Source organism: Bos indicus, chromosome 7 (assembly GCF_029378745.1).
Source record: "Bos indicus isolate NIAB-ARS_2022 breed Sahiwal x Tharparkar chromosome 7, NIAB-ARS_B.indTharparkar_mat_pri_1.0, whole genome shotgun sequence".
In the NCBI taxonomy this organism is placed as follows: domain Eukaryota; kingdom Metazoa; phylum Chordata; class Mammalia; order Artiodactyla; family Bovidae; genus Bos; species Bos indicus.
Window position 1 is genome coordinate 5,079,416 of NC_091766.1, and position 15,637 is coordinate 5,095,052.

At 54.4% G+C, this 15,637-nt stretch overlaps 1 protein-coding gene across 17 annotated transcripts in view; it reads right to left on the reverse strand.

Annotated features, from left to right (window-relative positions):
- The window catches only part of MAST3 (microtubule associated serine/threonine kinase 3), a 41,436-nt gene that overhangs the window by 2,551 nt on the left and 23,248 nt on the right, over window positions 1-15,637 (reverse strand). For all 17 annotated transcript variants that reach the window (XM_070792533.1, XM_019963851.2, XM_070792530.1 and 14 more), the window contains 14 exons: window positions 15,022-15,230; window positions 14,196-14,334; window positions 9,491-9,623; window positions 9,175-9,340; window positions 8,238-8,339; window positions 7,430-7,552; window positions 6,228-6,337; window positions 4,236-4,375; window positions 3,469-3,713; window positions 2,809-3,015; window positions 2,097-2,323; window positions 1,736-1,858; window positions 837-973; window positions 542-723 (listed from right to left, as the gene is read on the reverse strand). In XM_070792533.1, coding sequence (XP_070648634.1) covers window positions 542-723; window positions 837-973; window positions 1,736-1,858; window positions 2,097-2,323; window positions 2,809-3,015; window positions 3,469-3,713; window positions 4,236-4,375; window positions 6,228-6,337; window positions 7,430-7,552; window positions 8,238-8,339; window positions 9,175-9,340; window positions 9,491-9,623; window positions 14,196-14,334; window positions 15,022-15,230 — 2,243 coding nt within the window. The remainder of the gene's footprint in view (window positions 1-541; window positions 724-836; window positions 974-1,735; window positions 1,859-2,096; window positions 2,324-2,808; window positions 3,016-3,468; window positions 3,714-4,235; window positions 4,376-6,227; window positions 6,338-7,429; window positions 7,553-8,237; window positions 8,340-9,174; window positions 9,341-9,490; window positions 9,624-14,195; window positions 14,335-15,021; window positions 15,231-15,637) is intronic.

The window sequence follows — 15,637 nt, forward strand, 5'->3', positions numbered from 1 at the left end:
AGGGAGGGCTTCCTGGGAGAGCAGCTCTGTGGCTCTCCTCTAGGATGCCTTCCTTCCTCTGTGGACTGCCTCAGCCTGTCTCTCTCTCCCTCTAGACTGATGCTAACCCAGTGGAAACAGGGATGTCCATCTCTGGCTGTCTCTCACAGACTGGGGAACCTCAGGGGGACCATCCTTTCCTGCTCTAGAACTATCCTTCCATATCTTCTCTGGCTCACTCACTCTCTGTGGCTCCCTATTGCCCCCCACCCCAATTTAAGCCCAGCTCTTTGGCTTGATCCATCCCCCAATCCCCTCTGCCTAGCCTCCCTCTAGCTTCCGCATCCCTCTTATCTAGACGCCCATTGCTTGTGATGTTCCCTTCTGCTGGACACGCCTTTCCCTGCCCTCACACCCGCCCTGCCCACCCCAGGCTGCCTTTGAGGCAGTCATTCATCACGTCACTTCATCCTTCCAACTCTGTTCGCCCCCCCTCCCTGGGCCAACCACTGCAGCCCCGTGTGGTCCTTCTTCCCAGGATGGTTCTGGGGGGTGCACCCACCTGCTGGGGCATCGGGAGCCGGGCTGCGGCAGGGTGTGGTGGGGCTGGGGGACAGGCTGTGGGTGGGGGAGCCTGGGAGGCTTTCGCTGGACGACAGGGACTGGTGGAGGCCAGAGGAGAAGCTGCGGCTGGTGTGCAGCACGGACGACTGTTTTGAGATCTTCTTGAAGAGCGATTTCCGCCTAGGGGTTAGAAACCCAGATTCTCCACAAGTCCCGCCCCCCAGTGGCTGGGGCTGCCCAACCATGCCATGCGTCCTGCATCAACCCTCCATGGGGGCCAGCCCACCGCTCACCGGTCCTGTGTCTCCCGCCTTCGGCTCCGCTTGCTCCTGCGCGCCATGCGGCCCTTGGTCACGTTCTTCCGCGCGGGGCCCACCTTGATGGACGTGTTCTCCAGTGCTGTGGTCCGAAGGGCGATCTTGTTGCCACTCTGCAGGAAGGATGGCGAGGGGTCGCCAGTGTGCCTCCTAGCCAGTGATACCTCCACCCACCTACTCGTCCATCAAAAGCCCTGGATCCTAACCACCCATTTCTCAACTAATGGCCTCCGCACTCACTGGGCCAAAGATGGATGTGTGCCATCTGTCCATCCATCCAATGAGCCATCGACTCACCCACTGGTCCCAGGAGCTATCCAACCAGTGGCCTGCCTCCTCACTTGTGCCCACCTTTCCTCCCCTGGGCCTCAGCCCTCAAGGAGGCAGGAGGCAAAGATGGCCCAGATACCACCCCCACAGGGTCAAGGTGGGCCAGAGGGAAGGTCAGGAGTGGGGCCCCAGGGGGCTTCCTGGAGGAGTGGCTATGAGGGGTGATATAAGAGGGCTAAAGAAGGAAGCTGGGACTTTCCTGGCTGTCCAGTGATTAGGACTTGCAATTCCACTGCAGGGGGTGCAGGTTTGATCCCTGTTCAGGGAACTAAGATGCCGCATGCCACTTGGCCAAAAAAATAAAAAAGAAGGAAGAAAAAGAGAAGAAAGAAGCAGAGGGGAGAAGAATGCAGGGCCCAAGTGGAATCTGTGGTTGGAGGGGGAGAACCACACGGAATCGGCACCTGAGACAAAGGGGAGGGGACGGGGGTTACAGGAGCAGCGCGGGGAGATCAGGGTACTTTGAGGATGGACCAGGGGTGGGGGCTCAGAGCCCTATGGGTAGGCCGGGGTGGGTGGTGGGAGTAGGGGGAAGAGGGCTGCACCTTCAGCAACAGCTCCACGACGTCCATGTGCACCAGTCCCAGGACGGACTCCCCATTGATGTGGGTGATCAGGTCCCCAGCTCGCAGACCTGCCTCCTGGGCAGGGCTTCCTTCCTCCACACTCTGGGGTGGGGGTAGCGGGGCACGGGGGGCAGACGGTCAGTGGTCTGGGCCCCACAGACAGAGACCCCAGCCCAGCTGAGTCAGCCTCGGGCCCCCAGCAAGCTGATGCTTCCACTCTGCCTGGTTTCCCAGCTTTCCCAGACTAACAAACGCAGCTCTGCAAGGAAAGCCCTGCACCAGGGCAGAGCTGGACTCCAACCAGGTCCGGCTGTTCCTGCCCATCCCAGGGCCAACTTACCCACACCACGTGGTGCACAGTGTAGACGTCACTGTCGCCCATGTAGACGCGGATTGCCCGCAGGTTGAAGCCGTACTTCTTGCCTGAGCTGTGGATGACGATGGGGGGCCGCAGGCTGCCACACACGGGGGAAGGGTCTCGGCTTGGAGAGGAGTCGCGGGACGATGGGTTAGAGGACAGTGAGCGTGGGGACAGGGGGCTCATGAGGGGGCCACCGCTGCCATCATCTGCAGGGACAAGGTTCAGGGAGGGGGTCACTGCCTTGGGGGGCCCCTCACAAGGCACCTTCCCCTCCCCCTGCACACTGATGGCTGTTTCATGTTTTTGTTTTTTGACCACCGCGCGGCCTGTAGGATCTTAGTTCCCTTCCAGGGATCGAACCATGCCCCCTCTAGTGGGAGCACAGAGTCTTAATCACTGGACTACCAGGGAAGTTCCCATACTGATCACTCTGGCTGCTTTGCTGCTGCTTCAATGCCCCCAGACACCTTCCCCCTCCCCTTCAAGTCTTGGCACATGCAGTGCCCACTGCCAAGAATGCCAGTCCCCTCCCCCTGCTGCTTCCCCTCTCCTGGGCTCAGCCGTAAACAGCAGCCCCCACATCACCTGGAAGGACTCCTGCCAGCTACCACTGGCCAAAACTGCCTCCACCCTGTAGTTAAAAATGGACGTGGGCAGGCACTCCAAGACAAGGCTGGGCCATGGGTGTTACCTGCTGTGATGATGAGCGACAGGGCGGACACCGAGGCTGACTTGGGCACGCGGCCTCCGCTGGGGGAGGTCCTGGATTTCTCGGGGGCAGAGTCTCTCTGGCTCCCGAGGCGGCGGCCCCGGCCAGCATCCAGGGCCCGTGGCGTGGAGTGTCGTGCACCGGTGCTGTTGCTTCGCAGGCGCGCATGGCTGAGGGCGGCGGTGTCAGCTGTGAGGGACAACAGGGTCGGGGGTTAGTCTGCCCCACCCTCCAGCTTACCATGTGGCCCTTCTGCCCTCAGAAGGCAAAGCCCCTTCCTTCCTGGTCGGCATGCACACGGTCCAGTCTCCTGGCTGTTACACAGGCTGTTCCCTTTTCTTGCACACCCTTCCTGCACTGCTCTCCCTGGGAACCTCCATTCTTCAGGTCCCCTCCTTCACGAAGCCTTCCCCTCATTCCAGTTAGATCCCTACTCCCACTCTCAGAGCTCCCCAGTTCAATTCCTCTCTCCTGTCCTGATCCACTGAAGCTGAGGGTATCATTCCTAGACTGAGGCCTTTGTTAGACAAGTGAATGTTCTCTCTAGAGAACTCCTACTCATCCTTCAAAACCCATCTTAAATAGTCCCTCCTGTGGGAAATTTGCCATAAGACTACTGCTCCCATCCTGGATTCTACCTACCAGAAAGGCTGGAGGGCTTGGGTATCACTGGGGTGGTTTCTGGGGGAGCATCGGGCTCCCCGAGAATGAAGATGGGCCTTTTGGGGCCCACAGGACCGGGGCCAGCTCCCTCATCCTCTGATGAGAAGGCAAACTTGGGCATCGTGTCCAGGCTGATGGTGTTCAGGAGAGATGGGCTAGGGCCCCGCTCAGGCTGGGAGGAGGATGAGTGGCAAGATGAACCAGAAGATGTGCAGGATCTCAGCCTGTAGTGGGGAACAGCCTGTGTCACACTTGCCTGGTGCCCTCACCCCAGAGCACCCAGTCTCCTCTAGTGGCTGCATCTTAACCCTCAGCCTAGAGTCAGAGGTAATCTGTAAAGACAAAGTGAGCTCCCTGTGCCTGCTCCATCCTCTGTGACTGCCCAGAGAACTCCTATTCATCTTTTAAAACCCAGCTTCCAATGCCCCTCCTCAAACAGACACTGATTATTTGTGTTGAGTCTGGACTTTGACAGATGAATGAGACTTCATGAGCATAAGCAAAGGGCATTCTGGGCAGAGGAAACAAGCAAAAGCCTAGAAGCATGATGGTATATGGCTGCTTTTACCTTTAGTATGGTTAGGAATGCAAATCCAAAGGGAGAGATGATAGAGGCCAGGTTGGCAGGGGTCTGATAGGCTGGCCAATATGTGTGACCCTTTTCTACTGGGCCACTGGGCAGCTCTTTCCAATGTTGGGTTTGGTGGCTCCACCTCCCAGCAGGCTCCACTCCCCAGCCCACCTACCGGACCTCAGTGGTGCTCAGCCGGCGCCCATAGTTCCCCTCGCTGCTGCGTTCCCACCCTTCCTCCCGGTCCTCACTGAAGCTCCGTTCAGCGAAGGTTGGGGTGGGCTGGGCGGCCAGGAACTCAGAACTGCTATAGACCTGGGAAGCAATTAAAAATAACAGTCACAACAACCGCATCCCTGGGGGATGGCTCAGTTGAGTGCTTCCTACATGCCTGACGCTTCTGAGTCATTTCCTCAAATCCTTTCTCACCACTTCTTTAAAGACACAGTGTCTTTACCCTACTGTACAGATGGAGAGACTGAGGCTCTGACAGGCCTGGTTACCAAGGCGCCCTGGCTGAAGTTTCCCACCCGTGGGGCCCAGGCCCATAAGCAGTGCAGGCTTTGGGGGGTTTTTTAGGTCATGCTGCACGGCATGCAGGCTCTTAGTTCCCCCACCAGGGATTGAACCCATGCCCCCTGCAGTGGAAGCTTGGAGTCTTAACCACTGGGCCGCCAGGGAAGTCCCTGTGCAGGTTTTCTGATCCAATTATAAACAAAGGAAGGAACTTGAGTGAAACTAATGACGCTATAAAGTAACACCCAGCATAGCAGGTCTATTCACAATTGCCCCAAAGTGGAAAAAGGCAAAATGGTTCATCAACTGATGAGCGGATAAACAAAACTGTGGTCCAGTCACACGGTGGAATATTACTCAGCCATAACTAGGAGTGAAATACTGACACGCTGTCACGTAGATCAGCCTTAAGAAGCCAGAAACAGGGACTTCCCTAGTGATTCAGTGGTTAGGACTCCGAGTGCTCATTGCTGCTGGGTTCAATCCCTGGTCAGAGATCTAAGATCCTACAAGCCATGCAGGGAAGCCAAAAAAAAAAAAAAAGGCCAGGGACTTGGCTGGTGGTCCAGTGGCTAAGACTCTGAGCTCCCAACGCAGGGGGCCCGGATTTGATCCCTGGTCAGGGAACTAGATCCCACGCACTGCAACTAAGAGCCCACACAGACAAATAAATAAATATTAAAAAAAGAAGAAGAAGAAGCCAGACACGAAAGCCCACAGAGTGTATGGAGTAGAAACGTGGAAAGGGGCCCCGGAAGGAATCTCTCCTGAGGTGCTGCGGTTTCTCCTCATGTTGGGATCTCAGAATCCAGACAAGGGAAGATTAGGGCCTAGGTTCTAGCCCTAGCTTGGTTCCCCTCCAGGCTCTTAATCAACGGCTGGTTTTCCCCTCCTATCTCTGTGGTTCTGTGCTAGCCAAGTTTGGGTTCATAATTGGCCCAGGGGGTCGTGGGGGGTGGGCATCAGCAGGGCTCAGCCGGCCTTGTCTGCAGGAGGCACCCACGAGGTGAAGCAGCACCCCTTCTTTTGGACGCTGGACTGGGTGATACATGATATGTATCACATACATACATCATGTATGTGATATGTCCAGAACAGGTAAATGCATAGAAGCAGAAAGCAGGGGTGAGGGAGGGGGAGACAGGAGGAGGAAATAAGGAGTGGCTGCCCACAGGTACAAAGTTGCTCTTTGGGCATGATGGAATGTTCTGGAACCAGATAAATGTTGTGATGGTTGCACAACACTGTGAATGTACTAAATGTCACTGGACTGTACAGTTTAAAAAAGTTAAAATAGTATATTTTATGTTATATATATTTCACTACAATGAAAACAAAAATTAAAAAAAAAAAACCAAAAACCCAAACAGGGACTCCCCTGATGGTCCAGTGGTTAAGAATCCCCTCGCAATGCAGGGGGCACGGGTTTGATTCCCAAGATGGGGAACTAACCTTCCATATGCCTCAGGGCAACTAAGCCCGTGAGCTGCTGAGCCCGTGCACCTCAGCTAGAGATGAAGCCCACAGGTTGCAGTGAATATTCCACATGCCGCAACTAAGGCCTGACACAGCCCAAAGAAACAAAACAACCCCAAACAAACACCTTGCCCTGTTTCCTGAGTGCCAGCTACACCCAGGATCCCGGGCTCACCTTGCTGAAGCGGTGGGAACAGGACGAGAACTGGGGGATCTCTGTGGATGACTCCTCATCGTTAGTCTCGTCATCTTCAGAGCCCAGGTGGCGGTAACGTTCCGAGCGGGCTGCAGGAGGGAAAGGCATCACCCACCTGATCCCCGGAGGTGGACACAGGGGTGATGTGGGGAGGGCTCCCGGGTGGGGAGACACCGTCAGAGCACAGGCACTGAGGTGGGACTATGCCTGGTATGTTTAAGGGCAGAGGAGACTTGGGTGGCAGATTCAGCTGCTGTTTAGTTGCTCATTCATGTCCGACTCTTTGCGACCCCATGGACTGTAGCCTGCCAGGCTGCTCTGTCCATGGGATTTCCCAGGCAAGAATACTGGAAGGGTTTGTGTGCCCTCCTCCAGGGGATCTTCCCGACTCAGGGATCAAACCCACGTCTCCTGAATTGGCAGGTGGATTTTCTACCTGTGAGCCACCAGGGAACCCCTGGCAGATTTAGTGTCTGGGAATAAATCTCAGGTGTGTCCCTAAAAGTTGTGGGGCCGTGGATGGGAATTCCTGTGTCTCAGTTTCCTCACTCTTGAGATGGGTCCCCTAGAGCTAGGTAACACTGCACAGCTCAAACATAAAAGATGTTCCTCATTTTACAGAAAAGGAAACAGACGTTCACAGAGGACCTCTGACATGCTCAAGGTCACACATCCAGTTCTGGAGGAGGCGCTGGAAGCCAAGAGCATTTACTCTGGGATTGGCCAGAGCCCCAAGTAGGAAGAGGGAGATTTGTCTGAGCCCATCTGAAGTGCTTGAGGGGAGCACCTCCACCCAAGCTGAGTGAGGCAGCCCACCCTCTTGTATGACAGGCAAGGTTCCATGCCTGGTCAGGACTGAGATTCAGGAGGCCGAACCTCATGCGGGATCCCAGAAAAGGGTCTGCCACCCTAAGTAGCTTGGTGTCCCCTCCTGCAACCTGAGGGGGTGCTGCAGTACCTGAGCTCAGATGCAAAGGAAATCCTAGCAGGGGGGTGTGTGTGGGGGGGATGGGGGGTGGGGCAGCCAGCACACATATGCCCAGAGTCCTGGAAAGCTCAGCAAGTCAGAAGCTCCAGGCCCAGTGTGAGGCGCCGAGCTGGGATGGGGACCCTGGCAGAGACCCCTTGCTGCCCTAGGAGAGTACGGGACAGCACAGCCCGTCTCCTGGGCCCCCGCTTACTGTCGAAGTAGCTGGTGTCGTCCTCCGCTTCCAGCTGCGGCACGAACTCGGCCTTGTGTCGCAGAAGCCCGGCCCAGTCCAGCGTCCAGAAGAAGGGGTGCTGCTTCACCTCATGGGTGCCTCCTGCAGACAAAGCCGGCTGAGCCCTGCTGGGCCCCACCCCCCACGACCCCCTAGGCCAGTTATGAACCCAAACTTGGCCAGCGCAGAGCCACAAAGATGGGAAGGGAAAACAGCCATCGTTTAAGAGCCCAGAGGGGAACCAAGGTAGGGCTAAAACCTAGGCCCTGATCTTCCCTCGGCTGGATTCTGAGATCCCAACGCCCGGAGAAACCCCAGGACCTCAGGAGAGATTCCTTCCAGGGCCCCTGTCCACATGTTTCTACCCCAACGAGCAGAGTCGAATGCACAAATGTATCCTGTTCGCCAACCTCAGCGCTCGTGGTCCTCTCCAGTGGCCAAGTTTCATCCTGAAAGTGATCCGTAGTGGCCACATACTGGGTGGCTGCATCAGTATTAAATAATCCTCTTATCACCATTTTGGTGGCTGGGGAAACTTGGACAGTGGGACCCACTGCGCTGGTCCTTAGGGACCTTAGGACACAGCCCATGGTGACCTGGCGGGCTCCCATATACAGCCTCAGTGCCCCATGTCTGCACTAGACCCAGCTACTTTCAGTCTTATACAAGTTCCTAGTGAGCTCATATGCATCCTTCAAAACCCCAGCTTCAAGTCCCCTTCCTCTATGCAGCCTCTCAAATAGAGCTCATGCTTACTCCAGCCTCCGGCCCACCCACTCCAACATACCAGTGCCCAGGCGGTCCAGTGGGCTCTGTCGGAGCAGCCTGGTGATGAGGTCCTGGGCATCGGCTGGGAGGGCCTCCTCTCCCTCTGGCCACATGATCTCGTCTGAAGTGAGAGGAGAGAGTGAGGAAGCTGGGCTAGTGCTTCCTAGCATCTCCTAGCCCTTCTGCTTTCTGCACTCCAAGCCATCAGCCTGCTCTGCTCCTTCAGCATTCCAGCTTTGGTCCCTCACAGCCTTTGCTCTGGCCACGCTCTCTGCCTTGAGCACCTTCCTTTCCTCCATCTCTTGCTCCTTTAAACTCTGCTCACATGTCACCCCAGTGTCATTCTCTGTGACTCTTTTAATACAGCTCCTCTACCCCACACCTGGGGCTTCCCTGCACTGCCATGCAGAAGACCCAGGAGACTTAGGTTCAATCCCTGGGTTGGGAAGAGCTCCTAGAGGAGGAAACGGCAACCTACTCCAGTATTCTTGCCTGGGAAAATCCCATGGACAGAGGAGCCCGTTTGGGCTCCTACAATCCATAGGGTCGCAAAAGAGTCAGGTGTGACTGAGTGACTAACCACCCCACACCTGCCACCCCACGCCCTCCCTTCTTCCTGCTTCTTTTCTTCCTCTGCATTTTTGCCTCTGATTGTTCTACAGTTTTTTTTTTTTTGGCCACACCAGGGGGGCATTTGGGATCTTGGCTCCCTGAGAGGCATCGAACCCCCCACCCCTAGCCCCGCACAGGAAGGTGGAGTCTTAACCACTGGACCACAAGGAAAGTCCCTCCATAGTTTGCTTATTTATCTCCCTTACTGTCCATCTTGCCCTTGGCTGTATCTCCAGTGCTCAGCCAGGGCCTGGCATGCCAAAGGTGCCCAATCTATCCACATGGGGGCTGCTCCCCTCCCCGACACAGGGATGAAACCTGGGCCACGGGGGTGGGGAACGCACCACTGACCACCTGGCCAAAGAGTTCCTCGGGGGTATCGCCGAAGAAGGGCACACAGCCCACCAGGAATTCATAGAGGACGACGCCCATGGCCCACCAGTCCACTGGCTTCCCGTAGCCCTGGCGGAAGATCACCTCGGGGGCGATGTACTCAGGCGTCCCGCATACCTGGGCCGGGCGGGACAGGGAAACTGAGGGCGGCTCCCAGTCGGGGAAGGGAGGGTGGGGAGAATCACGGGAAGGGTTCACATACGCCTTTCTGCTGCAGAGTCTCCCCATGGCCCGGGGCTGGGCTTTGGGCAGGGGGAGGCTGCCCACCTGCTTGTCCACGAACTCCCGGGTGTCTTTCTCGATGTGGCCTTCGTAGAGGTTGGTGGCCATACTCATGAGCCCAATCTTAGACAGGCCGAAGTCAGTGAGCTTGATGTGGCCAAGTGAGGTGATGAGCAGGCTGTGGGCAGGTGGGTGGGGCGCTCAGGGCTGGGGGGTACTTGGCTGCTCCTGCCGCCCCCCATCACGAACTTAGTCCCATCCAAGGTAGCCCAACCCCACCAAGGGTCGGAACACACGTCCTACGCCTGATTACATTACTGAAAGAAACAGAGGTTCTTGGGGAACATTACAAATTTGGCAAACATCTCTGTGCACCTTCTGGGTGCATCGGGTATTACCGTTGAGCACCTACGGTATACTATGCTGTGCAAAAATCAAGTTCCTGAGAATCATGGCATTTCCCTACTAGGCAATAAAACATGTCCTGAACACCTCCTAGCAGGAGAGCTACAGCATATTTTTGTACCTACAGCCATTATTTTTAACAAATTAAATATTGTGCAAGCACCTACTGTGAAGTGAACATGTCTTTAGCACTTGCTATATACAGAAATATTTGTGCCCCTCATGGGTGCACCAGTTATTTAAAACTCACACACCTATCATGTACGCTGCTGTTCCTGTTCTCTTGCAAGTTTAAATATATAAATATTTTAAGTGATAAAAATCACATGCATCAGCTTTATAAAGTCATGTTTTCATGCACCTCCTGGGTACACCTGCCCATTTAAAAATAAATATCTGCAGGACTTCCCCAGTGGCCCAGTGGTTAAAACTCTGTGCCCCCAGGGCAGAGGGCATGGGTTCAGTCCCTGGTCTGGGCGCTGAGATTGTGCATACCACAAGGTACAACCAAAAATAAATAAAATGAGAAACAAATAAATAGGGGCTTCCCTGGTGGCTCAGAGGTAAAGAACCTGCCTGCCAGTGCGGGAGACACAGATTTGATCCCTGGTCCAGGAAGATCCCACAGGACATGGAGCAACTAACCCCAGGCGCCACAACTATTGAGCCTGCGCTCTAGAGCCCGGGAACTGCAGCTCCTGAAGCCCGTGAGCCCTCGAGCCTGTGCTCCGCAGCAAGAGGAGCCGCCACAAGAAGAAGCTTGAGCAACACAACTAGAGAGGCGCATCCACTCGCCGCAACTAGAGCAAAGCCCATGCAGCAACCAAGATCCAGCACAGCCAAAAATAAGTAAATACAAGTATTTGAAAATGTATTTTAAAATAAATAAATAAATTTCTGGAGAATTCACTGTTTGTATCCAAGTAGTCGCAGGAGTCATTTATTTGACACCTACTGCATACCTCAACTCTAGAAAGAAACAATTCTGTGTGCCCACTCCATGCCTCTGCTGGTTCTTGTTTGTTTTTTAAAATGATGCTTCTTAAGCAACTACTGTGTATACCAGCTGTGGAAGAAACACTTTGGTGTAGCTACCAGCTAAGCCAACTCCCTCCAAAAACCAAGGCCTCATAGCAGGCCTTTGGCCATCCTCTGCTAAGACAAACCAATGTTTCCTGAGTGCCTATGGGCATGTCCCTGCCTCAAAGACATTCATTTCCTGGGACTGCCCTGGTGGTCGGGTGGCTAAGACTCCACGCTCCCAATGTAAGGTGCCCGGGTTCGATTCCTGCTAAAGGAACTAGATCCCACAAACTGCAGCTGAGACCCGGTGCAGCCAAATAAAAATAAAATAACAAATAAATCTTTTTTAAAAAGTTCATTTCTTGAATGTTGACTATATGTGGTATTTAAAAATTTGTTTCCTTGTCACAGAGAAAATGAGACAATGCCTGGAATTTGCTTCAACTCACCCAGTGGGGAGGACTGAATGGCTTAGGAGGAAACTGGACTGGATGAATGTTGACAGCTGTTGGGGTGGGACGCTGTACCCCTCTTCCGTTATGGACTGAACTGTGTATCCCCCAACTTCACACGCTGAGCTCCTAACCTCCAGGAACTATGATGGGGTCTTATCTGGGCAAGGGGTCACTGCAAATGTCATTACTTAAGATGAGGTCATTCTGGAGTACATTGCTAGCTGCTGTGCTATGCTGTGCTTAGTCGCTCAGTTGTGCCCAACTCTTTGAGACCCTATGGACTGTAGCCCGCCAAGCTCCTCTGTCCACAGGGACTCTCCAGGCAAGAATACTGGAGTGGGTTGCCATGCCCTCCTCCAGGGGATCTTCCTGACCCAGGGATCGAACCTGCGTCTCCTGAGGCTCTTGCATTGTAGGCAGATTCGTTGCCCGCTGTGCCACCAGGTAACCACAATTTCAGCAGGACTGGAGTCCTTATAAAAAGCGGGGATTTGGACACAGACTTGCACACAGTGGGGAACACCACGCAAAGGTTAGAATTATGCCACCACAGCCTAGGAACCACCAGAAGGCAGGAGAGAAACCTGGATACATCCTTCCCTGGTACCTTCAAAGGGAGCTGACCCTTTGATCTTGAACTTCTAGCCTCCAGAACTGAGAGAGTAAATTTCTTTAAAAAAAACTTTAATTAGTTAATTTATTTTTGGCCACACTGCACGGCATGTGGGATCTCAGTTCACTAACCGGGGATCGAACTCACGCCTACTGTAGTGGAAGTGCAGAGTCTTAACCACTGGACAGCCAGGGAAGTCCCAAGAATAAATTTCTTGTTGTTTAAGCCCTTAGTTAGGGCAGCCCTAGCAAATGAATGCACCTTCTCTTGACTTGGGGTGTACCTGAAATTTTCTGAACTGCAAAGGAAAAATTATTTATCTCCAGCACCAACTGTGGGGACCTATCCCTCCCTGAACCCTCTGGGGCTGGACCCCTTCCCATCCCGTTTTGCAGATGAGGGTCGTGAGCATGGGAGGGGCCAGTCCTGCCTCGGGAACACTGGGAAGACCCCAGTCCAGGATGATCGCAGAGAGGTCTGATGGGCACAAAGCAAGCAGCCAGAGGACATGGAGCATGGAGGCCTAGGTATACAACAGGCGCCAACTACACATTTCCTTGTTTCCTAAGCCAGGGGTCCCCAACCTCGAGTATCTAACGCCTGATGATCTGAGGTGGAACTGATGTAATAATAGAAATGAAGTGCACAATATATATAATGCACTGGAATCACCCCGGAACCGTTCCGTGCCACCCTGGTCCGTGAGAGAATTATTTTCCATGAAATGGGTCCCTGGTGCCAAAAAGGCTGGGCACCGCTGTTCTAAGCCTCTGGCAAACTACAAGATGCCCTGAAAACATGCAGGGCTCTTAAGGCTCAGGTTCACAACTCCACACGGCAAGTACCTTCATTGGAGAAAAGGACCCCTGTCCCCAGTATACAGCAGGTGTTCATTCCATGCTGACCTCAACATAAACACTTCATATAAAAAGACAGTTGCAGTGTTCAGGGCCTGACACACAGTCCTTGCTTGCTGCTGCTGCTGCTAAGTCGCTTCAGTCGTGTCCGACTCTGTGCGACCCCACAGACGGCAGCCCACCAGGCTTCCCCGTCCCTGGGATTCTCCAGGCAAGAACACTGGAGTGGGTTGCCATTTCCTCCTCCAATACATGAAAGTGAAAAGTGAAAGTGAAGTCGCTCAGTTGTGTCCGACTCTTAGCGACCCCATGGACTGCAGCCCACCAGGCTCCTCCGTCCATGGGATTTTCCAGGCAAGAGTACTGGAGTGGAGTGCCATGTCCTTCTCCGCAGTCCTCGCTTAATAACACACTTATTAAGCAGAGGTGCTCTGATCACCTCTACACAGCTGGTGACCAATAAATACACACCAGCAAAAAAAGGCGCTTTAGAAACTCAAAAGTCATCAGTGTGTGAGGAGTCAGTTATGCCGCCATCTGGGCCCAAGGTAGACAGCAAGTGCAAACACATGTGTTTTGTTTTCTAAGCCATTTGCAAAATACAAGATGGCCTGAAAACATGCAGACTCTCTGAATTAACTAATCATTGGCCACCCCGCGCAGCACAGCACGTGGGATCTTAGTTCCCCAGCCAGGGAACGAACCTGTGTAACCTGCACTGGACGTGCTGTGTCTTAGCCACTGGGCCACCAGGAAAGTAAGTCCTAAAAATGTAGACTCTTGATGCTTACGTTCACACCTCCACACAGCTAGTACCTGAGACTCGCATGTCCTGCCTGATGTCCAGAGGGTACTTGATATAAGAGCAGCCCTTTCCTGTGTACACAGCAGGTGCTCAATTAATGCAGGAGGAGAGTGCTTTGAAAATTATGGAGGGGTTACAAAGCCTGAGGGGTCATTCACACTCACACGCGTGTTTTCCAGCCACTCACAGAGGGCCTGGCACTCAATAGATGCTTACTAGACGCTAGACTGAAATAAACAGCCCCAGACTCTCTTCCCTGCACTAGTACACACCAGGTGTTCAAGACACGCATAGTCCCTTTCTTCACACATGAGGTTTTGCACAGTGCATGGCCCTGCCCTTTGTATACAGCTGGTGCCTCATATAGTCAAGTTCACTTCCGTTACATTGTAGCAGTGCTCGAGTGCATGGGCACCCTCTTTGCCAGAGCACTTCCATAAGTGCACTGTCTTTCCCCTGCACATAGCAGGCATCTATTAATTATCTGCTCGCCGCCGGGGCCCCATGATGCCAGCGGGATCCAGATAATGGTGCTTCCGAGCAGCCCCAGACCCACTCCAGAGGCCCCGCTCCCGGGGTCCCCGTTACTCACTTGTCAGGCTTGAGGTCCCGGTGGACGATGCCGTAGTTGTGCAGGTACTCCAGGGCCAGCACCGTCTCGGCGAAGTACATGCGTGCCATGTCCACAGGCAGCGGGCCCATGTTCTTCAGGAGCGTGGCACAGTCGCCACCTGCAGAAGCGTGGACACGCTTGCAGAGATCCTTGGTTCTGCAGCTGTGCCGAGACTTGTACCCACCTGCCCTCCCCACCTCCGGCACAGTGTCCCCAGTCTGTCCTGAATTGGGGTGGGGAGCTGGTAGGGGCAGGAGGGGATGCAGACCCTACTTTCTGATTTGCCCTGGGCAGGCAGCAGCTTTGTTAAGTGCACAGCCCCTTCCCTTGCACAGAGCTGGTGCCTCCTGAGTGCATGCTCCCTCTCCTTGACTGGCAGCTACCTTGGTAAATGCTTGTTCCTGCCATTACCTGAAGATACTATTCTTTCCTGAGCTGGAAACCTGATCCTACAACTCCTCAGCCTGGCTTCCAACCATCCTAGTCCTTCCAACCCACACCTCCTGACCTCCCTTGCTTTTATTCCAGCCTCCAAGCTTCTGCCCACCAGTCCCCTCTGCCTAGGCTGTCCATCCTACCCCTACCCTATCCCCTAGGCTTCTGCCTTCACACTCGTCTCTGGGCTTCCCCATCTCCAACCCCACTGCTGGGTCCCCCACTGCAGACTGAGCCCTTCCTCTCACCAAGGCAGGCTGGGACCCCATGGAGGACAGAGCAGACTCTAGCTGGGTCAAAGAAGAGACTGTCTCCTGGATAAGGGGTGAGCTCCCCATTGCTGGAGGCAGGCAAGCCCTCGTGACCACACCTTCCACATACTCCATGACCATGCACAAGTGGCGCCGGGTCTCGAACGAGCAGAACATGCTGACCACGAACGGGTTCTCGGCGAAGGTGAGGATGTCACGCTCCACGAAGACCTGCTGGATCTGGTTGCGCAGCATCAGGTTCTGCTTGTTGATCTTCTTGATGGCAAAACGCTGCCTCGTTTCCCGGTGCCGCACCAGGTAGACGGCCCTGGGGTGGGGTTGCAGCGGGGGTGGGGGGCCTGCTGAAGCCCCGGCAGGCACCGGGACCTGACCTGGGTCCAGAAGCCCACACGCCATGCCTTGGCCTGTGCCCTCCACCCAGGCAGCCTCTCCGAGGGTTTAAGCCACACTCCCTGGTGTCATATGAAGAGTCAAAGACAGCTCCTAGGTTGTTTATTTCTTCACAGCTGACTGAGACCCGTTAGTTCAGAAGCCTCGCTGGCACAAACTCAAATTGTGTCCATTACAACTCAAATAAGCAGATTTTTAGCCATTTAGAGCCTGTTGGTTTTGCATACCCTCAGATAAGGTAAATGCTGGGGCTATGAAAACCCCAAGCTGCTTCCACCTGATGGAGCTCTCTGACTCAGCAACTCCCCACCGCGTTGCTAACAC